The sequence below is a fragment of the Sinocyclocheilus rhinocerous genome, unplaced genomic scaffold, assembly GCF_001515625.1.
Source record: "Sinocyclocheilus rhinocerous isolate Xijiao unplaced genomic scaffold, SAMN03320098_v1.1 scaffold1294, whole genome shotgun sequence".
Lineage (NCBI taxonomy): Eukaryota > Metazoa > Chordata > Actinopteri > Cypriniformes > Cyprinidae > Sinocyclocheilus > Sinocyclocheilus rhinocerous.
In genome coordinates this window covers 2,933,173-2,958,197 of record NW_015656157.1, presented here as the reverse complement: position 1 = coordinate 2,958,197, position 25,025 = coordinate 2,933,173, and the positions used below count along the sequence as shown (strand labels likewise).

The 25,025-nt window shown below is 38.0% G+C and overlaps 1 protein-coding gene across 1 annotated transcript in view; it reads right to left on the bottom strand.

Moving 5' to 3' along the window:
- Window positions 1–25,025, bottom strand: part of LOC107719650 (neurocan core protein-like) — a 140,018-nt gene that overhangs the window by 13,298 nt on the left and 101,695 nt on the right. The window contains exon 9 of the mRNA XM_016527136.1: window positions 15,214–15,327. Within this exon, the coding sequence (XP_016382622.1) occupies window positions 15,214–15,327 (114 nt within the window). The remainder of the gene's footprint in view (window positions 1–15,213; window positions 15,328–25,025) is intronic.

The following is a 25,025-nucleotide window of genomic DNA, read 5'->3' as shown; positions in this document are numbered from 1 at the left end:
TTAGCATTAGCAAAAACTAAAATCTTAATCTATTCAAATGACAACAATCAAGAGAAACGTCTTCCGCCGCTAAGTTCAACGACTAAATAAGCCCTGTTACATCCCTGTCAGGCCTGCCTCTCTCTAACCCTCAGAGACTCTCTACCGCATCTGGACGCATGACGAACAGATAATCTGTACGTTTCTAAACGCGTGTGGCTTCGTACATTTGTGTATGTGTATGAGGGTGAAGGTTTCAGCCGTTCCCGGACTTCCCATTTCATGAAGCTCCAAGCACTTCGCTGCCTTTTTTACTTCCAGCAAATTCAAAGTGACGTTGGTAAATTGGCTGCTGCAAATTGGCCCGTATGGGGCTCTGTTTAGCATGCAGAATGTGGGGCAGAGGAACAGAATGTACCACAAGAATGTATTTAAGGCACCACAACCACTGCAGTTGTCATGGGTCTGCGTGTCCAAAATGTTAACGTCTACTGTCAGTCACATCACTTCCTCATTTTCTTGATCAGAATGAAAATGTAATCATAATTTGCTTTTCTCTGCTATAAATGCTAGCCTAGATGGCACTGGTGAACCAGCATGGGGTTATTTTTAGTGAAGTGACTGGTTAAATTGGTTAATGAGCCTTGTAGCATCATCAGAACACCAGTATCCAATCATATTCCCTTTAAAACGCAAAGTTTCACTAAAAACAAATGACTTGCAGTCGATGCAAATCGATGTCGCATGTCCAAAATAAACACATACGAAGGGCAAATGTGAATAAAAATTGGATTTAGTCAGAAAACAAAAAGATACAAGCCACTAAATTTTTACCTCAGTGGAAATTGTATCATTAAATTATTCACTGTATATTGTGATGACACATAAATTAAATATTCTTCACATGACACCAACAAAATAAAATTATAAGCAACAAAATTTCGCTTTTTCTTCGTCGACATTAGCTCATTAGCATTAGCATCGACACTTCACCAAACCACTGGTTGTTATATAGTGCTGTGAATACTATTGGTCAAAAAATTTTTTTTTAATTATTAATATATATATATATATATATATATAAACGTGTGTGTGTGTTTTAATAAAAATTCAAAATGACTGTTTCATGGCTAGTGAGAACTTTTTCTAGCCAGTATATTTTCTTAATTTACTCGCCACTTGTAGCTGTGGCATTTTGAATCCTGTTTAGGCATATTAACAAAGCTAAAACGAATGCAATTTAATAAAACAAACTTTTCCATTTAAATAGATAAATACATATAACCTCTGCTTCCACATGTTCACATTCCCTGAAGATCACTAACACAAAAGATCTAAATTTTGAGGGCTGCCCCATTTAACCTGAGTCAGAGGGATTTAGCCCGAAGCTTAACCTGAAAGGAAATACTGCCTGGAACAAAAGCATCACGATTCTGTCTCATACGCTTTGGCATTCAAGTTGCTTTCTGTTCTCTAGGGAGAAAACAGACTGGCTGCTTTTTCACTGCTGCTGGAAGGCTGGATCAGAGACAACACACGTCATGTTTCCCAAAAGAGGATGAACAGCGTTAGCTAATCTGTAAGGCAACGGCTAATGTTTAATGTACCAGTAGTTCTCAAATGGTGGGCCACAACCCAAAAATGGGTTGCAGGTCTGATAGGGTCGAGAATAGTAGGGAAAAACAATTCTAAATGTAAACAATAAAACGCAATAATCATACATATGGGTAGGACAGCAAAATAAACAAAAGTTTATCAACTTTTAAAATTCTGCTGAGAGCATGAAACTATTAAAATTTATATTTAGAATAATTTTAGAAACATTTAGAAAGAAAGAAAATATACTCTAAAACTATAAACACAAGTCAATTTCAATATTATGGCATATTTTGGGCCCTGTGCAATTCATGGTAAATGTTTAAAACACTAAATAAATATAAATAAACTATGCAAAATTAAGTCACAACTTTGATCGCTAAATACATTGCTTATTTTTTATTACATTTTTTTTTCACTTTTAAATACATAAAAATGTAAAACTAAAACAAATTTTAATTAATCCAGGTATCAATTTTTCATTAATTTAAAAATGACTTTTATGTGCTTTTTTTTAGATTTTCATGTCTATTTTTCTGAGTTTAGGAAATCCTAAATCAGATCCTGGATGGATCCTACACCAGTTGTGGAGCCGTAAAGCCAAGCGTCGTAATGGGCTCCCCACGGATGGCCTGTAATTGCTCTCGATAAACCAAGCTGAAGCACCTTGTGGCTGTGAGCGTGAGTGCATGAAACCTGAGTGCTTTCGCCTCGCATCAGCTTTAACAAGCGCCAGCCCCTTTAAATCAAGTGCGCCAACGGCCCGTACCGTCGAAGCCATAACCATCCATATCTCCCTGCCAGAGATACGGATGGTGTCTGTACACGAAATGGCAACATGTTTGTCGCTCCTTGTTCCAGCACTCGCTCCTCTGTTCTCGCTCCATCACTTTCACATCTGTGAAAGTGTGCTTATTACTCCTCACTCTCGGATGATCTTGGCTACATCATCCGAGACAGAATGAGGTGGCTGAAACAGTAATCTTCACTATCGCTTCTCGTGTCTACTTAGGCTTGTTTATGGCCTCCATTCTCACAAAGAACAAAAACGTGTTTCGCGGAATGGTGTCACATGAAAATCAACCCCCCGAATGCTTCATCAGGGGTCTTGAAACCACAAAACTAAAATATCACATTGTGATGGGGATAAATGACCCAATCACTCAGCTGAAAGCACTTGCCCTTTTTATTTTTAACTGCTGCTCATTGACTTGCCACGCATTAATCAAGAAAACGTGCCGGCCGTCGGTGCGTCATGCTTGAAAGTAGCTCCAGATAAACTGCAAGTGTCCAAGACAGCCAGCAAGCCTCTCAAAGAAGAGTTCCTAAATTTTATTAATATACTTTTATTGATTTTAATTGATTTTATTAATTTAATAATATAATTTTTTGCCTTAAAATAACAGGACAGTGGAGAAGCTAGAGGTCGCACTATCCTCTGTACCACAGTTCTGACAAAAACCTGTATTTATATATTCTGAGTGGTTTTGTTTGGCTTTGCTCTGCTCTGCTTTTGCTTTACTTTGGTTTGTTTTGCTATGCTCTGCTGTTGTACTGCTTTGTTTTGTTTTGCTTTTTGTTTTTCATTTTGCTTTTCATTTTGTTTTTCTTTGTTTTATTTAGTTTTGTTTTTTGTTTAGCTTTTTGTTTTGTTTAATTTTGTCTTGTTTTTCCTTTCCTTTTGTTTTGCTTTTTTTTTAGTTTTACTATGCTCTGCTTTGTTTTGCTTTGCTTTTTGTTTGGCTTTGTTTTGTTTTGCTTTGCTCTGCTTTTTGTTTGACTTTGTTTTGTTTTGCTTTTTGTATTATTTTGTCTTTTTTTGTTTAGCTTTTTTGATTTGTTCTATTGCTCTGCTTTTGTTTTGCTTTGCTCTGCTTTGTTTGCTTTGCTTTTTGTTTTGCTTTATGTTTTGCTATTTGTATTATTTTGTGTTTTTTTTGTTTTGTAGTTTTATTTAATTTTGTTTTGCTTTTTGTTTTGTTTTGCACAGCCTTTCACATAAACAGTGAAATATATATGGAAATTATTTTCTCCATTTTGAAAGCTGACAAATATTTGTTTGTTTTCCTATCCTACTTATACATGTGATTGTTGCATTTTATTATTTACATTTGGCATTGTTTTTCGCTGCTCAACCCTATCAACCTGCAAGGCATTTCTGGGTCGTGATTTACCATTTGAGCCTCTCAAAAAAGAAAGAAATGAAAGAACTCACTCGGCCTTTCCACGGGTCTCTTTTTGCAAATATTTGCAGAAGAACTGGTTTAATGAGCACGGGATATGAAAGCAAAGCCTGTGGTGAGCAATATCATCTGCTTTGAACACCGTTGGGCTGCTTTCTTCAAAGCATTGCAACTCCCACTAGGCTTTGGGGCGAAGGCTTTCAGGTGGAGGACCGGTGACAACCGCCCATTCCCATTCTGGGCCAGGTGCCAAGGTATGCGAACGGTGACTTGTAATGCCTCCAGCATCTCTATTCTTTCTGCAACTGTAGATAAGAGGGCAGGCTCTGCTGGAGCACACCAATTTGGACACGTTCTCACTGTATTACAATACTCTGTCAACAGTGCTGAATGGATCCAGAAGCTTGTATGCCGTGTGGTTTCAGTCTCTTGGACTGATCAAATTGCAATGCTCAACAGAGTCTACTGCTTTCTCTTTTCATTCGCAGGGTTGACAGCACTAATATGCACAGCAAGAAAGTGACACTTTTTCCATCAGCACTTTCAAATGCATATAAGCATAGATTTCGCTATCGATCGATCTATCTATCTATCTATCTATCTACAGTATCTATCTATCTATCTTTCTATCTACAGTATCTATCTATCTATCTATCTATCTATCTATCTATCTGTTGTTCAATTTGTCCATCCATCCATCCATCATCTTGTCAAACTTTCTTACAAACATTCACAGTTGGTCTTGATAAATCTTGCTTTTCTAATTCACAATTTCTAATTCATACAGTATGAATATATTTCAATGTCAATTCAAGGATGAATTGTGCACAACCCTTACTAAAACTTAATATAAATACTGTAAGATGCCCTTTGGGATGTCATGAGCAGCCTTTTTTTTTTTTTACAGCTTTAAAGTTTGAAAAGCCTTTAAGATATTTTATGGACCTGCAGGAACCCTAAAAGGCCAGCATTGCTGTGATCCAGCACTGAACCTCCGGTTAGCATCACCACTCAGCCTGGAAATTCAATTTGTTTTTTGCTGCAGGGAGGCGTTCACAGTGAAAAATGCATTTGCCAAACTAAGTTTTAGAAATTCTGTGCATTTTTAGTGCCAAACTTCAACAATTGCTTTGCTGAAACAAAACTAGGAAAGTTTTTCCAGCTGCCTCACTAATACCAGCACTCCGCAGCATTCATTCGTATTCCTCTAGCAGAAGGGAGTGATTTTCACTGGCTCACAGCCCTGATTGGTAACCTAAAACAAAAAAAATCCTCATGCCGTGGCTCTCTGATGCATGAAGATGGAAGCTTGATGAATACTTGATTCTTCCTCCTGAGTGTGTCTGCCACAGATTATTAGGCAGCGTATGCATGTGGACCTGTGCCATAAAACTCTCCAGAACAACTTTGATACTGTTCATTATTTAATCCAATGTGGAAATAATGTGGACTTGTGCCATAAAACTCGGCAGAACAACTTCAATAATGTTAATTATTTAATTAAAATAATACTAGTCTTACTAGAAATGCTGTATGTGACTTTTTTGGAATGACTAAAAACCTGCCCTACAAAGACAGCTTTGAGACTGTTCTCAAACAACTAACTAACATTTCAAAATATTTTTAATGCATTAAACTGAAAAAAATTATCGCATACATTAACACGCTAATTTTGACAGCACTAATATATTTCTGTCATGACAACTCTCGGAGGGATTGGCATGGTAATGTACATGACAATGTTAATGTATTTGGTCTTGGCGGAATAGATCTGCTACGCTGCTGCTGCTGCGGCAGAGCAAGTACCGAGACTTGCTACTGCCAATACATCCACAACATGCTGCTGTAAGCATGTAAGAAATACTGCTGCTGCACATATAACACATATGAATAACCCCCCACAAAGCAGGAGACACATTACATAAAACAATACAAGACAATATATGCATGCTGCTGAATATAAGGATAAACTGCTGCATCAGTGGACATGCATGTATCCACACACATGAAGATAAACAGACAAGGAAAGAAAAGACATCCCCCACAAAGCAGATCTATCGCCAAGACATTTGTACTGCTGCTGCTCCGAAGAGCCATGTGAACCGCATGTATTACTATCTATGTGTGCCTGGGCTACCACGCCGACTGTCTTAACAATAGTGGCCTAGGATTATGTGAGCCTTGGCTACCACACCGAACAGCTTAACAATAGTGGCCTACGACTATGTAAGCCTTGGCTACCACACCGACCGGCTTAACAATAATGGCCTACGACTATGTGTGCCTGGGCTACCATGCCGACTGGCTTAACTCTAATTAGACGCGGTTAATTTGGTAATGTTAATTAACAAAATGGTACACATTACAATCCGATAGATAAGACCCCAGCATCCACCTGAGCAAATATAACGAACGTGAACACTGGGATAATCGCCGATGTATATGGAGAACCATTATTTCATTTAACCTGTTTTCATGTTCGTGACTATTAATGTGTCCTCAGAGCGATTACAAGCTCTAAACTGCCTTTCGCTCCAGCTGTATAAACATGCCAAATGCTGCTGCTTAATATTTCGCTGCTGCATACAATGCAAACTGCTGACATGACACTTAGTTTAAAATTGTTTACGGTTGATTTTGTATTCAATTAGGCAGACCACGCAAATATACACAGCGATATGGATTAAAAGAGCATTCACTAATCTTAGATGTTGATTTAGGCTGCTCTGAAGTGCAATGCCAACTGTTACAGCAAGCAACAGCCAGGTATTTGAAAATTGAGCAGCGAGCTCATTGGCTACCGATACAGGAGAGAACCAATCAGCTGCCATGTGACAATGATGTCACTAGGTCAGATTGAGCTAGACCTATCGGACTGCGCCATCTAGAGTTTCATGCCAGAACTCTGTATATGTGTATATATATATATATATACAGTATATGTATGTATGTATATATATATATATATATATATATACAGTATATGTATGTATGTGTATATATATATATATATATATATATATATAGAGGAGTTTCTGAGTCACATTCAGAAAAAAAAATTGGTAAAAAAAAAGACAAGCTAGCAATTTGTACCTCTGCTCAACCACCCGTGTTTAGTAATCTTCACCACATGCTCCTGTTGATGTGATTTTATAATTAAGAAATCTTCATTAGTGCAAACACTATCTAAAGACCCAGAAGACTGATTAATTTGGCTGTGCTCAATATTAGTTAATGCAGGACCTCAGTGGTGCAACTCACTGTCGGTCTTGATTATTTTCAGGTCTGCCTGCTTCCAGCTCAGACTAGACGGCATGTAACATGCCCACTACTCTTTTCAGCTGTCAATCAATCGCCTACTCTTGACAAAACTTCTCTCAAGATAAAAGAAAATGCTGTCAGGTCGGATTGGTGAATTGTTTAACCTTGTTACAAACATGCAAGCTCCAATAGTTATTTTCTCTGGCAGGCGAACTTAGGGACAGAAATCAATCAGGGCTTGATGGGAAAATGCCACAGATATGTGAGGTAAAAATATGTGGCTACCATTTAACAACCTATTTCACAATATGCTGTATCAATGATTTAATTCAGACAAATTTCATGAGAAAACAAACTCTTTGAGAGGTACAATGTTGGGTGCAATCTTCTGCTTCTTCTGTTTTCTTACAAAATATGTGTTTTCTGCCCTCAATACGAGTCAACACAGCCACATACAAAAATAACTTGTTCAATATTTATTATAAATATTGACCATTTCAACATTCTAGCCTGAAAGAATGGATTGAGACTACATGATGGTTCCAAACGGTGAAACCTGATGGTTCTCAGTTGCATCTATTGAACTCACCACCGTCAGACAGAAAATCTTACAGAGGTATCAAAACTATACTTTGTATATCAACTCATGTATTAAATGAAGTAGTCACTTTGTTTTTCTGGTAGAACCTACATAAAAATAAAATGATCTGAAAATACAAAACAAATTCTTTACAATTTGTGTGACAGTTGAAATAGCATAGTTGAGACGCAGAAACTGTTAGCAAATGGCTGCAATATAACAAAGAGTGAAAAATTTAAGGGGGTCTGAATACTTTCCGTACCCACTGTATATAAAAAAGAAAAGAAAATGGCACTGGCATATTTTAAGATATGTCAGTGCAAGTTTCTTTCAGTTAAAACATGCATTTTAGTCTGGGACTAGGCTTAAGCCTTGTCTGTGAAACCAGGGGTCAAAATACCCCCCAAAAAACACACACACACAAAAAAAAACACATCAAGTCATTGCTTGAAGTCAAATAAATAAATAAATAAATCCTGTGTAATGCTGTTAAACTATTAATTATGTTCATAAATATTAAATAAAAGCCTTTTTTTTTTTTGAATTATTAGAATTACTAGAATTATTTTTTAGAATGTAATTTTAGAATTAACCTGTTTATTCTATTAGGACATAGTAGTAATTTTTTTCATTATATATAAAGAAAACAGTACATCAATATACAAATGTACATATATACTGTACATATAGAAAAAGTTGCCCATGAAGTCACTGCTCCTTCACACTAAACAAACAAACAAACAAATAACAACCCCTGGGTGGAACTGTGTTGTGATCTCTGAAATAATTATATCGTAATAACAGTAAGGCTGTTTGAAAACCACAACAACATTAGTTGAGATGTTTGCGCCATCACGCTAGACCGAGGACAAACTCCGACTACCACAACAAAATGATTTTGTGGTGGGCCTAAGTTAATAAGCATCAGGCATGACTCCAGCTCATAAATCTTCCCCACACATTTGACTTAACAAATACTTCACAGTCAGGCAGATACGGTGGGAATTGCTTGCACTCACTAAATTATGAGCGGGAAGCGAGAGATATATGCAGAAATTGTCGTGCTCGGGAGTCTTTGCAGGTGGTTTCCTGCATTGAAAGCATCGGTTTAAAATGTGACTCACAAGCCACAGGCATCATTAATGTCCATTCATCCTCACTTGGGACTCTGCACCTTTATCCGAAGGCACTTTCTGTTCTCTCTGAACAAATATTTGCGTCACAGCTTGGGATTTAAAAAGAAAAGATATAGAACTGAACAAGTACACGATATTAACATACGCAAGTGGCATGAAATACGTTTTGAAGTGCATTCTGCAGCACTGGGATTAATTAAGCATGTCACACGCTAATCAGCTTTTTATTCAATTCACAAATGATTTGCTTCACATGAAGAATAGAGGACATTTAGAGCACGCTATGCATGTTTATGAATTTCTTCTTTTCAGTTTCTCAAGTTTAACAAAGCCAGCAGAAATTGCCAGGTACACGTACTTCCCAAGATTTTTGAGCCAAAATTACAGGTGCTAAAAGCTAAATTTCTTCAGAGCAAATGGTGCATGAAAATTTAACGATGTTAAAGACAATTGAGGATTATTTTCCCACAAAAATACATTAGAGATCTCTGTGAAATGCTTTAATGCATTGGTTTAATGTGTTTAGAAATGCTTTTACCTCAAATTGATTGTCCGTAAGAGTTGCAATTAGCACAACATATTAATTGGCTCAGTGGGTCTGTTGATATACACATTACACCGCGTATCGAACAGCTGGCCTCTGAACCTGACCGGTTTGGTGGTGTTGTAGGTGTATTGACATTGGTAGTGGTCGCCATGGAAACTGGAGGTTTCTGGTGGAGGCAGGTGAGCTTCAAAGGATTGTTTGAAGAGATGTGGTTGTGATGAGAACAGACAGTCTTTGAATCACATTACACCGGAGACTGGGCGAGCAAACAAATGAACCTGACACGGGCTTCAGCACCTCTTTGATCATTCTTATTGAAGGGGTGTGTGCGGTTGTACATTAACCGCTGTTCATGCACTAAAACATCCAGATTGTTGCTCTCAAGGTGTAATTTAAAAATGCCATTTCAGGTGACAAATAGACCATATTTATATAGTGAACAGAAATCGTGACAAGGTGGTGATGCAATCCTCATTTGCTTTGAGGTAAGCAAAAAATTTGAGCAAAAATGTCAATCTTTTACAATTTTAAGTTATCATTACAAATCAGCTCTTCTGAAGAAAATGAATGGAATTTGTACTTGAATAAATGCATTAATGAATGTATGAATAAAAAAAAAAAAGATTTTCCTTGAACAATGGCAGATTATGTAATTTCATTAAAAACTGTCAAAACATAAAACGATTTATTCAAAATTGTAGATTATAAGTATAAAAATAATGTATATTCATTAAAGTATGGGATTTTTTTCTTCTGGCCCCCCGACTGTTGTGCTCTATAATCCTTTGCCACAAACTGTGAACAATCAGAATCAAGCATTTAATGAAGCCCTGGAAAATGTAGACTACAGACTCACTCACAGTAGTCCTGCATGTTAATGGAATAGTTCACCCAAAAACGAACATCCTGTCACCACCAGAAGGGCAGCCATGGACCCTTTCCAGTCTACTGCTCCCACTCCTCCAGCCCACTTTACAAGACATAAAGTGTGTGCATGATGGGAGGGCTCCACCCCCCCACTCTCTTTGGGGGGTACATTTGGAGGGGAGGATTTGGGTGAAGGTGTGTTTCGCTCCACCAGAGCGATCGTAAGTCTGACCTGCTAAGTCACTGCTTCCTCTGTTTTCTCACTCCCATTTCCCTCTCGGTCTCACTTTCTCTCTCTCACGACAGGGACGGGATTGATCGCCCATGCTTCATTGCCTTGCAGCTGAACGCTTGGTTGTAAGGCCATAGGACGGTAAAGCAAACACATTCAGGCTGGAGAAAGTGATCGTGCTGCAGCGGTCTGACACAGCTTGGATTACACCAGAATTAAATGTGTTGCGTCTCAGTACAGGTGCAGCTTGTTTAGTTTGACAGGACTCACCTGGGCTATCTGCACCAATTGCTGTCGGTGAAAAGGCCTGTACTTTTAGTTATTTGTTTTTTACTCAACTACTAAAATATCAACTCATATGTCACCATATATATGAGCAATATCACATGAGTAGCAGTGGGATATGGCTGTATATCAGCACAGCTGCGATTCGGCTGTAGGCACGAGGCCGCATATACAGCCATATAGCATGGCTATGAGTTTATACAACAGTTTGACAGCACAAGTGTGTAAATAAAAAAAAGAGACAACAACGGAGTATCTTTAAAAACTCTCTTTTGTGCTGAACTATTTGTTTATTGAATTATTTATTTATGTTTACTTATTTATTTATTTACACAAAATATCTGTGCTTTATAGTTAACTAAAACTATTAAATCTCGTTTTCACTACTTGAAGTTAAGCTGAAATAAAATACATTTTAGACGAAGCTGAAGGAATAAAATTACTAACTGAAATAAAAAAATTACTAAAAATGACAAAAGCACATAAAAAGAAAAAGAAACACACTAAACTTAAACAAAAATTTTAATATATATGAAATATAAAAATATAAGATCATTCAAAATATTACCAAATACTATAATAGTAATAACCCTGTTCAATCACGTCACTTCCTGTTTGTTGCTGCCATGTGTTTTGAGTTTGAGCTCCGTCAAGTTTATTCTTTGTCGTCTAATTTTTTATCTTAAAATCAATTTTATACACCATCATTTTCGTTTCTATAACGTGTGAATATATCCCCTATCGTATTCTACAACAAAAACAATCAGAGCGCCTTGTTATCACTAGTTTTATTTTGATTTCCCGAGTCCGCTATTAGCAAATAGCCCGCTAGCAGCGTGGTTGCCGCTAATCTCGCTTACATTACTAATACTCTATTCACACACATTACCATTGTTTTACTCACTGTTACTTGCTTTAATGGCGGATGTGTGTCTACCTTTGAGTGCAGGCGAGGACACGTTCAAGCTGCATTCGGTGCACCTCGAGCTGGAGGCCGTGGAGAAGCAGATCCGCGACCTGGTGGTGAGGCAGACCCAGCTGAGAGAGCAGAGAGCCGCGCTGGAATCATCCCAGGCTGACGCTCACAAGTCCGAGGTAAGTATACAGCGCGCTGCTAATTCTCCCACCACCTCTACTCCGTGTGTTTCTCTGCACAGGCCCGGTGCACCCAGGACGCGATCTTCCCAGATGTCCTTCACTCCGGCGCCGGGACACCACGGACCCTGGGTGCAGCCGCAGCGGAAGACGCGAGCCAGGCCCCGGGCGACGACCTCTCCCCCTCCGCCGCCTCCGGTCTTCGAGATCTCCACCCGGAACCGCTTCGCTCCCCTCCGCGAGACGGAACGCGACGCTGTGATCATCGGAGACTCCATCGTCCGGCACGTCCGTGCTACGTTAGCTGAAGGTAAAGTGCACACTCACTGTTTCCCTGGTGCTCGTGTTCTCGATGTTTCTGCGCAGATACCCGCGATCCTGAAGGGCGACGAGAGCACCGGAGCGGTCGTGCTTCACGCGGGGGTTAACGACACCAAGCTGCGGCAGACGGAGACACTGAAGAGGGACTTCAGGAGCCTGATCGAGACGGTGCGCCGCACATCGCCCGCGACGACGATCATCGTGTCAGGACCGCTTCCCACGTATCGACGAGGACACGAAAGGTTCAGTAGACTTTTTGCTTTAAATGAATGGTTATTGTCATGGTGTAAAGAACAGAAACTGCTCTTTGTTAATAATTGGAATCTTTTCTGGGAGCGTCCTAGGCTTTTTCGCGCTGATGGCCTGCACCCCAGCAGAGTCGGAGCGGAACTCATGTCGGACAACATCTCCAGGACGCTACGCACCATATGACTAGTAAGTCAAATCTCAAATAACTGCCCTGATGACTTGTGTTCTACCCGCTTAAATGATAGAAGTACTTGTGCTGTCCAATCTATAAAGACTGTGTCTGTTCCCCGAATAGTGAGGTCAAAATATAAATTTAATGCAGGATCTAGAAAAAATCTTATCGTGATTAAACCAGAAAAATGTAAAATAAATGAACAAAAACAATTTTTAAAGTTTGGGCTCCTAAACATTAGATCACTCTCACCCAAAGCAGTTATTGTAAATGAAATAATCACAGATAATCGTTTTGATGTACTCTGCTTGACTGAAACCTGGCTAAAACCTAATGATTATATTGGTCTAAATGAGTCTACTCCACCAAGCTACTGTTATAAGCATGAGCCCCGTCAGACTGGTCGTGGCGGCGGTGTTGCAACAATATATAGTGATATTCTCAATGTTACTCAGAAGACAGGATACAGGTTTAACTCATTCGAAATACTAATGCTTAATGTTACACTGTCAGATATGCAAAAGAAATCTATCGTATCTCTTGCTCTGGCTACTGTGTATAGACCACCAGGGCCATATACAGATTTCCTAAAAGAATTTGCAGATTTCCTCTCAGACCTATTGGTTACTGTTGATAAAGCGCTAATTGTCGGAGATTTTAACATTCACGTTGATAATACAAATGATGCATTAGGACTTGCGTTTACTGACCTAATAAACTCTTTTGGAGTCAAGCAAAACGTCACCGGGCCCACTCATCGTTTTAATCATACGCTAGATTTAATTATATCGCATGGAATTGATCTTACTGATATAGATATCGTACCTCAAAGTGATGATGTTACTGACCATTTCCTTGTATCGTGCATACTGCGTATTACTGATAATAACTATATCGCTCCGCGTTATCGTCTGGGCAGAACTATTGTTCCAGCCACCAAAGACAGATTCACAAATAACCTGCCTGATTTATCTCAACTGCTCTGTGTACCAATAAGTACACATGAACTAGACGAAATGACTAGCAACATGGGCACTATCTTCTCTAATACATTAGAAGCTGTTGCCCCCATCAAATTGAAAAAGGTTAGAGAAAAACGTACTGCGCCATGGTACAACAGTAATACCCATTCTCTCAAGAAAAAAACTCGTAGTCTTGAGCGCAAATGGAGAAAAACGAACTTGGAAGTTTTTAGAATTGCGTGGAAAAACAGTATGTCCAGCTATAGACAGGCTCTAAAAGCTGCCAGGGCCGAGCATATCCACAAACTCATAGAAAATAACCAAAACAATCCAAGGTTTTTATTTAGCACAGTGGCTAGATTAACAAATAACCAGACACCACCCGATCTAAATATTCCCTCACAGTTTAATAGTAATGACTTTATGAATTTCTTCACTGATAAAATAGATAACATCAGAAATACAATAACAAATGTAGATTCTACAGCGTATAATACTTCAGCTTCATTCATCGCACCAAAAGATAAACTGCAGTGCTTTACAACTATAGGACAGGAAGAGCTAAATAAACTTATCACTGCATCTAAACCAACAACATGCCTGTTAGATCCTGTACCCACTAAATTACTGAAAGAGTTGTTACCTGTAGCAGAAGAACCGCTTCTCAATATTATTAACTCGTCGTTGTCTTTAGGTCACGTCCCAAAACCATTCAAGCTGGCGGTTATTAAGCCTCTTATTAAGAAACCACAACTAGATCCTAGTGAACTGGCAAATTACAGACCCATCTCAAATCTTCCTTTTATGTCTAAAATTTTAGAAAAAGTTGTGTCCGCTCAATTGCGCTCCTTCCTGCAAAAAAATGATCTCTATGAAGAATTTCAGTCAGGTTTCAGGCCCCACCATAGCACAGAAACTGCACTTGTTAAAATTACAAATGACTTGCTTCTTGCGTCAGACCAAGGCTGTATCTCATTGCTAGTTTTACTTGATCTTAGTGCTGCGTTCGACACTATAGATCATGACATACTCATAGATCGATTACAAAACTATACAGGTATTCAAGGGCAGGCTTTAAGATGGTTTAGATCCTACCTGTCCGATCGCTACCACCTTGTTCATTTAAATGGGGAGTCATCTCAATTATCACCAGTAAAATATGGAGTGCCACAAGGATCTGTCCTAGGTCCTCTGCTATTTTCGATATACATGTTGCCCCTTGGTAATATTATTAGAAAATACGGGATTAGCTTCCACTGTTATGCAGATGATACTCAACTATATATCTCAACAAGACCAGATGAAACTTCTAAATTATCTAAGCTAACAGAATGTGTTAAAAATGTAAAAGATTGGATGACCAATAATTTTCTCCTATTAAACTCGGATAAGACAGAGATATTACTTATTGGACCAAAAGACAGTACACAGAATCTCGTTGTGTGTGTGTGTGTATATATATATATATATATATATATATATATATATTCAAATTATAACAATACTCCATGTCCATTTATGTATTATTTTTATTTTTTATTATATATAAACACACACACACACACATATATCAGTCTGTCTTTATGGCTATATAATCCCATTCAGGGTGACACAAAACAGTCTGCGAACTGTTTGAAAGGAAGGATGCTGTTTATTCCAGATCACACCCAGATCAGGAATTTCCCCCACCTCTAAAACCTCTCTAATCCCATCATTTGCATGTAAGTGCACGTGTGTCATTTCATTACCTTTCTCACAGGTTGCTCCACCATAGCTGGGCAGACACAGGCATACGAAAGAGTTGATCTCATCAATGCAGGTGCCTCCATTCTGACATGGATTGGACTGACAATCATCAATATCTGTGAGAACCAACAGAGACAGAGATTCAGAAACAACGCATTGGGCTGTGCTTTTTTTTCACCATTTCATTAGCGCTGAGAAAGTACCTCGGGTGCTATAAAAACGGCACACCAGAAAGTTGCGATTTTGTTCTCATTATTTTTCTATTTCCAAACTAACATATGTCCTAACATTGCTATATTTCCAATTACTTATTAGAAATGAACTTGTACAATACTAGGACTGAAATCACTATAATAATGAGCTGGACCCTTTTTATAAACATGTTTGTGCAAAAAGAACTCGGACCAGCTGTGAATATCAAATCTTTGGGTAAGCAGGGGGGAATCAGTCAACCGCTTGCGTTGAAAATGTATTTGCTGAGCCTTGCTTCAAGATCTTTTTTCAAAAACTGAACGTACAGCTACTGTTTAACCTATATTGCTTCTCTCATGGTTTCTATAATGACCTAATGTTTTGGCATTTTGGTTTTCGATCTAAAAAAACAATGACTTGTATTAGACACATGTGTGCTGTTTACACTAGTTTAACTCAAATCAAATTCCTGGTTACCATACAAAGCACATTTGCTTAAACGTCACTGGCATATCTCGAGATATTTCAGCATGACAGCTGTGATGGTAAACGTGACATTTCATAAAGTCATTTTGCAAGTTAATGCACCATAAAAGTTAACTGTGAAAAAGCAGCATGCAAATTATATAATGACTTGGGCATCAACTTTTTATTAGAAATCTCTGGGCTGCAGTCTGTCGAGTTTCATCTTGTGCAACTCAAATAGTTTTTGATGGCCCTAAGCCAAATATCATGTACTATATCTTGTACATTTTAAAAACACTAGTTTTATGTGATATATTTCTGATATGTACATCTAAAATACAGCATAAATAACAATAGTATTTATGTTTGTTGTGATTTTTCATGCGATTATTATCTTAATCCTGATTCCTGTTGCTATGGTTACCAACATAAATGCAGTTTCCAACATGCATCTATTAACCACCAGGTAAAAATAACACACTTGTAATGTACTGCTTGTGGTAACTAAAACATAGAAAACCCTAAAGAAATGTAAAGATTTTAATTGTATTTATTTTTTTATATTTAAGCAATAAATAAATAAAAACAACATGATAATAAACATTATAATATATTATAATGTACTAACTAAAACAAAATAAATACATAAATGGACATGAAATACTGCTTTGAGTTATAATATAGCATTTATGTAGGTGATGTTTTAATATTTATTACAGTTTATTTTTGTATAAATATAATTTAATACATAAAATATACTAAAAATGCTTGAATGAATGAATGAATGAAAGTTGTACAGTTTGTGGTCACAAAACTAAATATTGAATTAAATATTTAAGCATAAGTTTTAAATAAATAAATAAATACAACAATATAATAAATAAAATAAATATTATTACATGACATCTGAGAATAAAACTAAATAAATACTTAATATTAACTAAAACAAAAAAATAAATACATGGAGATTAAATTAGTTTTGAGATATAATATAGCTTTAAAATAATACAGTAATTTATGTATGCATGCATGCACGTGTTTATATGCTAGTAAATTTTATTCTTGCATAAATATAATAAAATATATAAAATCTATTAAAAATGCTTAAACAAACTTGTACTATTTGTGGTTACTAAAATGTAGAAAAACCCGAAGAAATATAAAGATTAAATATTTCAGCATAAGTTTTAAATAAATAAAACATACACTTATAAGACCCTGTGGCATTAAGCAGAAAAACAGGAAGACCTACCGCTATAGTTTAACATTTTTGAGCTCTGAAACAAAACAAATATCCATTGTAAAAGCCTCTCAGACTCTCATCTTTGTATTTCCACAGACATAAACATAGCCACACATAAAATTAGACCTGGGTCAGCGGGGTGCACGCAGACATGGACACACACACTTTAAATCCAATAGTCCACCTGCCTGCAACCATTTGTTCTGCTCATCCCGAGCTTGAGGGCAAAATCATTTAAGACACAGCTGGCAAACGAGAGCCTCTAGCCTACAAACCCTCTGAGTGTATCTCTTGGGCTCCAGAGAGGGCAAAGGCAGAGGGCGGCTGGATCATCTCCTCTTTGCCTGGAGTATAAAACACCCATGGCTGGACTAATGAGGTTTTAGATGCAGAAGAAGCATGCTGGGATGAAAGGAGAGCTCTGCTGTATCAAAGCGACGCAGTGGTAGCCCTATCACAGAGTCAAAGTGTCAGTGGACTTCAAACAGGGAAAGAGTTGGTATGTCTAGATGCCCAATCCCAGGAACCACAAGGGGTGGATAACGGAGTCATGCTTCTCTCATTAATACATCCAAACATTGCACACCTCCACAGTAGAATGCAGGAGTCAACGTTTTTATGAGCAGATTATTTGCAGTAAATCAAAAATGTACAGTGCAACCAGTGTAGTTTGATTCCTGAATAAATGATTCTCGTGAGTGGTTCTTTCCACTGAACTAAAAATAAACAGCAAGAACAGTGAAATTCAATTCCTAAACAAATGACTCTTACAAGCCATTTCTTTTAAGTGAATCAAAAGCGTACAGAGCTACCAGTTTGATTATTGTATGAATAAATCTTATAAGCCAGTTCATTTCAGTGAATCAAAATCTAACAGCACAACCAGTGTATTACAATTCCCAAACAAATGACTCTTATGAACCGGTTCTTTTCAGTGAATCAGTGCACAGCACGACCTGTCTGATTCTTGAATGAATGACTCTTATGAGTGGTTCTTTTTAGTGAATCAAAAATAAACAGCACGACCAGTGTAATTCAATTCCAAAACAAATGACTCTTATGGACCAGTTTGAGTGAATCAAAAACACACAGTGCAAGCAATGTAGTCCGATTCCTGAATGAATGATTATGACGTTTTTTTTTAGTTAATCAAACATAAACAGCATGACCAGTGTAATTCAATTCTGAAACAAATTACTTTTATGAATCTGTTTGAGTGAATCAAAAACGTACAGTGCAAGCAATGTAGTCAGATTCCTGAATGAATGATTCTTATGAGCAGTTCTTTTGAGTGAATCAAAAGCACTTAAAAATTAATCTGTGCTCTCACTTGCTGAAATTATTGAATTTTACTCATGTCAGACTAAAAAGGACACAAGGACTGTTGCAGTGTTCCAGTTCGAGAATGAAATATGTTTTTGTTTTTGGTTATTATTTGTGACATTTAATTTTAATAAACATACTTTAAACATACTTTATATAACATCTTTAATATTTTTAAAGGTCTGTAAAAATGATATTCTGTGTAAAACACATTTAGCAAATTACAATTCTAAAAAGAAATTATTTAAATCAAATGGAATTATTAATAGTTTAGAAGTCTTAATTTAAATTTTAACTACTAAAAGAATTGTTAATGGGACTTTTAAGGAACCAGAATCATTAAATGACTTATCCCACTGATTTGCAGATCACGTCAATGCAATTATTGCTCACCTAAAATGTTCACCACTACTCTGCAAATTGATACAACTGGTTCAAAGTAAATTACTCGAGTCCAAAATGAACTACAAATGGATCAGTAAACTGAGCTAACATCAAATGGACCGCTGGGATGTGCACACTACATGCTCGAATGGCTCCTCTAGACACACTTACCGACCAGGCATCCCTTCCTTCCTCTGGAGACCAATAGTATTTTGGCAGCAGCCTTAGTAAAACAAGTGTCCTGAGAGCTGGCCGAACAGGAAGAGAGGCCACACGAAACAAACAGGGCCAGTATTTTGTGCTGAAAACATTATACAATACAGCTGAGGCAGCCTTAGTCAGTCAACCCTGTCCCTTCTGACATTGGCTATTGAGCATTTTCCGCAGCTTCCGAGAGCTGGAGGAAAGAGGCTTAGTTTGGTGTTGACCAGATTTATATTTTCAATTTCAGTGGCTGCTGGGGCATTTGTTAATGACGTGCCAAATAAAATGTAAACAGTCCTTCCTTCCCTTATAAATGAGACCTCAAATGCAATCAACTATTACACAGCCAAATGATCCATCCAGCGCTTTTTTATGGGATCAGAATCTAATAACGTTCCGAGAAGAGAAAGATCAATACCACAAAGCAAGGACTTTCTTCCACAACTTCTCTCTGATGATATTTTATTATGCTGTGCTTTTGGCTTCAAATAATAATGACTGAAAATGTGAACGGATCTGACAGTGGCCGATTTGCAATGCATCAGCTGTCTGGGACGCAGCGCCCCTCTGTCCTCGCGTTGTTTGCACCTCCAAGCCTTTGCTCAAAGCCATCAAAGTGCATTTCTTCCATCTTGTCCATGTATAGAGACACTGAACTGTTGGCTCCGTATTTCAATGTATCAGAATTTTCTACAAATATTTATATAATTCATTTAAAACTTTTCAGTTTGAAATGGATTACATAACTAACTACCTAAAGTACAGTGTAATCAGCACTAAATGTGGCCTCTATGTAAATAAAGCTCACTATAGATTGCATATACATATGTATTAGATAACAGAACGATAGAGCGATAGACCGATAGAGCGATAGAACGACAGTTAGATAGAACGACAGATAGACAGAACGACAGAAAGATAGATAGATATAGATAGAACAATTGAGAAACCATTTACAGAACGAACAATAGAATGATAGAACGACAGAGAGAGCGATAGAATCATAGACCGATGAACGACAGAATTACAGATAGAACGATAGATCGAACGATAGAGCAATAGAATGATAGATAGAAGGATAGAACAATAGATATGATGAATAGAATATGAATAGAATGATGGATGGATGGATGGATGAATGGACAGACTAAAATGCCTTAAAAAGTTGATAGACAGAATGATAGAATGATAGATGGAGCGATAGAATTACAGATAGATAAAACAATAGATGGATAGAACAATAAAATGATTAAATGATAGATAGAATGACAGAAAGAGTGACTGAATGATAGCTAGAACTATAGATAGAATGTTAGAACAATAGATAGAACATTAGATAGAACAAAAGATAGAACAAAAAATAGATAGAACGATAGAACAATAGATTGCATGATAGAGCGATAGAACGAATGAAATAGAGGATAGAGAGATAGAATGATAAATAGAACATAGATAAAACAATAGAGCGATAAAATGACTGAACAAATAGAACTATAGATGGATAAATTGATGGATAAAATGCCACAACAAAATGTAGTATAAGACTGTATCTGCATTTTCTACTAATGTTTATATAATCCATTTCAAACTTTTCTGTTTTGAACTTCCTCACAGGAAACTTCTTCCAAAGTGCTGTAATTCCCTCGGGGAGGAGGAGTTTAGGAGAGCCCTAAAGATGTGTGACAATGACAAGACAACCCTGACATTTCCTCAAAGGATTAGAGTCGCTGCAGTCATCGGCAATGACATTCCAAACGAGTGCATGAAATTCAGAGCTTTCCGAGACGTTATTTTATAACTGTTTAACATTTGAAAGATAAATTACACTCTTTCAGAGAGGCGTGTGTCCTGTTTCTGTTGATTGTCTTCATCATAATTGCTTTGGCGGTGCGAGAATGGCTTTTTCAGTGCAGAGGGCTTTATGGAGTGGGATAATCAGCAAACGGGAGCAGTTGATGAGCAAACAAAAATGAAACAATAATATATAAGCATAAAAGGATGCAGCACTGCTAAGCCCTTGTAATCTTTTCCTCAAGTTGCTATTACTGAGGCGGCGGTCTACAATAACACGCCTGTGGGAACAAACACTCCTTTCAGAACGCTGATGAAACAGAGTCGTCAATTTACGTCTAAGAAGAGTCTCTTGAGACGCTCCTAATGAAGCTAACATGAAGGGTCCTGCAAATTGTCATGCTTTCAGCAAAGTTTCATTTCATTTCATCAGAACTTTGGGTTTGCATCAGGTTAAGGGTTTGTGTTTGCGATTAATTGCGATAAAAATAAAGAAATACAATAAAATTAAGTAATCATAAAAATAAAAAGTGATAAAATATTTTGATCAATTATTACAGTATTTGATTAAAGGACAGATAGACAGACGGACGGACGGACGGACGGACGGACAGACAGACAGACAGACAGACAGACAGACAGACAGATAGATAGATAGATAGAGGTAATTATTTGGAGATGGATTGAAGCGAAGGCTTGCAATGCAATAATATGTCAGTAAAAATCACATTTGCACAATGGGAGCCAGTCACCCGCTGGGAGCTGAGAGGTATAAATGATGACCGACATTCACATTCATCAATACCGCTCTGACATTTCTTCATTTAAAGGATCTCAGACCACTGACAGCGACTGCCGCACCAAAAGATTGATACATTCAGTTACGCAAACCACATGGGTGTGCTTCAATCAATAGAAGCCATTCGGTTATTGACAGTTTTAAGATAAATATAGACGTCCACAGACGAGTAAGGTTTACTGCTGTTATAAAAGTTGATTAAGGTTAAAAGGACCAGAGGCTGTAGTCAAATGTGGTCTGAAATACCTAGGGGCGAAATCACAAAACAGTGGCACATTTCAGCGCAAACAACTCTGCATCTTATTCACTAAACACCTAAATACAGTGTCATCGACAGACAGACAGACAGACAGACAGATAGATAGATAGATAGATAGATGATAGACAATGATAGAATGATAGATACAACAACAGACAGCATGATAGACAGTACGACAGACAGACAGAAATATAGAACAACAGACAGACACAATGATAAGACAGTACAACAGACAGACAGATAGAATAAAAGAATGACAGACATACAGACAGACAGACAGACAGATAGATATACATATACGAATGACAGACAGACAGAAAGAATGATAGATAGGATGACAGACAGACAGATAGATATACATATACGAACGACAGACAGACAGAAAGAATGATAGATAGTACAACAGACAGACAGATAGATATACAGATAGATCGAACGACAGACAGACAGAAAGAATGCTAGATTGAACGACAGACAGACAGAATAATAGATAGTACAACAGACAGACAGATAGAATGATAGAATGACAGAACGGCAGACAGACTGACAGACAGACAGACAGATACACAGATAGATAGATAGATAGAACAACAGACAGACAATGATAGAACGACAGACATACATACAGACATACATACAGAATGATAAATAGCTAGAATGACAGATAGAATGATAGATAGATAGGATGATAGCAGACAAATATAAAGATAGACAACGCTTGTGTCTAATCAAGTCAAAGTATTTTCAATCCTTAGACACATCTGCCATCTGTACTTCCAAATCAAATTGAAGTTTGGAGGAAAACAGCTGGATGATTTATTGTGATGGTCTGGGTCGAGTCTAAAGTGCTGGGTTTCGGCTAGGGGCAGCATTTTAGTGAGCTGAAGTCAGGCAGTGTCCAAGCCACTGCTGACAGGGCTAGTGCAACAACTCGGGGAGCGTTGCAGAAGCTAATGAGCAGAGGTGTCACAACATTTCAAACTGTTGCTCCTCAGATCTGACAGTGCCTCTGTTCTCTCTCTGGTGTGGGGAGGTCAAACTTGCTCTCAAAGCTGTCTTCAAACAGAGAACGAAAGAGAGAGAGAGTGTGTGGCGGGAGAGGAAGGAACAGAGGAGCGCAATGTAGCAAAAAGAGAAATGCAAGAGGAATGGAGTGAGATGCAGTGCTGAAGATTTCCCCCCGACCAGATCAGATACTCTCGACGGCCTGAGGGCTTACGTAGCCGAGGATAGATTTTGTAAACCCCCTCTAACCCTGGCTGTGATGCAGTCCACACAACTTGGGGGATCATGCGGGATTGAGGAGATCTGCCATATTTCTCCAGGTGGGGAATCTTCACAACGCACTTTGAAAACCCAACGAAGCTCTAATCAATGCGTGAGATCAGATATTGATGTCTAACTGGGATATAAATAGAGACTGTGCGAGCAAAAAAAGTCACCTCTTACTTCCCTCAAAATCAATCAGATATCAGCAGACAGATGAATCCTGGATCAGAAGAATAGGATCAAGGAAGCCGTGTAGCACAAAGTTTTTCAATCCTACTCCCGGGGGTCCCGCAGCGCTGCACATTTTGCATAACTTTCTTATCTAACACTCGCTTCCGCTGGTTAATAGAGTGCTCCGTGCTCACACGACTTTTACATGTTAATCACACACACACACACACACACACACACGTACATCTCAAATAACTCTGATAGAAATTGATATTAGCATGTTACTAAGCTAAAAGCGAAAAATAATAATAAAAAAAAAAACAGTTATAGACATACAGACACAGATAAGAGATATGGATAGACAGACAAACAGACGGATAGATGGATAGACAGATAGACTGATAGACAGACAGACAGACAGTTAAACAGTAGACAGACAGACAGATGGATTGATGGACAGACAGATGGATAGAAAGACAGACGGATAAATTGATATACAGACAGACAGACAGACAGATAGACGGATAGATGGAAAGACAGACTGATGTTAGACAGATAGATAGACAGACAGACAGATGGACAGACAGACAAACAGATGGATAGATAGACAGACAGACGGATAGACAGGTAGACAGATGGACAGATGAACTGACAGACAGACATACAGATAGATGGATAGACAGACAGATGGTTAGACAGGAAGACAGACAGACAGATCGATTGATGGACAGTCAGAATAGACGAATAGACTGATAGATGGATAGAAAGACAAACAAACTGATAGACAGACAAACAGTTAGACAGGAAGACAGACAGACAGATCGATTGACGGACAGTCAGACAGACAGAATGGATAGAAAGACAGATGGATTGACAGACAGAAGTTACATAGAAAGATAGACAGACAGATGGACAGATAAAAAAAGAGACAGACAGATAGACAGATAGAGGAATAGATAGACAGGTGGATAGACAGACAGACAGACATACAGATAGATAGATGGACTGGTAGACAGACAGACAGATGGATTGATGGATGGATGGAAAGACAGATAGACACAAACAGATATATAGATAGATAGATAGCTAGATTCTTTAGCATTGGCATTAACATCTCTGCACTTCTGCATGGACATCAGTGGTAAGTGTTTGTGGTTTAATCAGAGTGGTGTCAAAGCTCAAAGCACTGGCACACATTCATGTGATAGCCTTGCCGGTGAAGCTGAGATAAGAGACCCCACACCCCATCCTCCATCATTCATTTCCAGAACTCATTCCCAGGACAACACGTCCATCTGCCTGCCACAGCGATAAGAGACTCCAAAATCCAGACACTGACTTCATAGGAAATCAATTTGTCCCCAAATGTACAGTAAATGACTGGGCTTTATAAATTCTGTTCCCATCCTACTGCGGAGGAGCGCCACATGGACGATGACTGACACCGCTGAATCAGCATCCAATCACAGGCCAGCACACATCATTTCATCCCCTCATCAGTGGAGCATTCAGCCAAGTACACACTACACTACAACACTCAAACTGCCTGCGCACATTTAAAGGGGTCATATGATGCTATTTTAAAGATCATTATTTTGTGTATTTGGTGTAACAGAATATGTTGACATGCTTTAATGTTCAAAAAGCACATTATTTTTCAAATACTGTACATTATTGTAGGTCCTCTATGCCCCGCCTCTCTCAAACGCTTCGT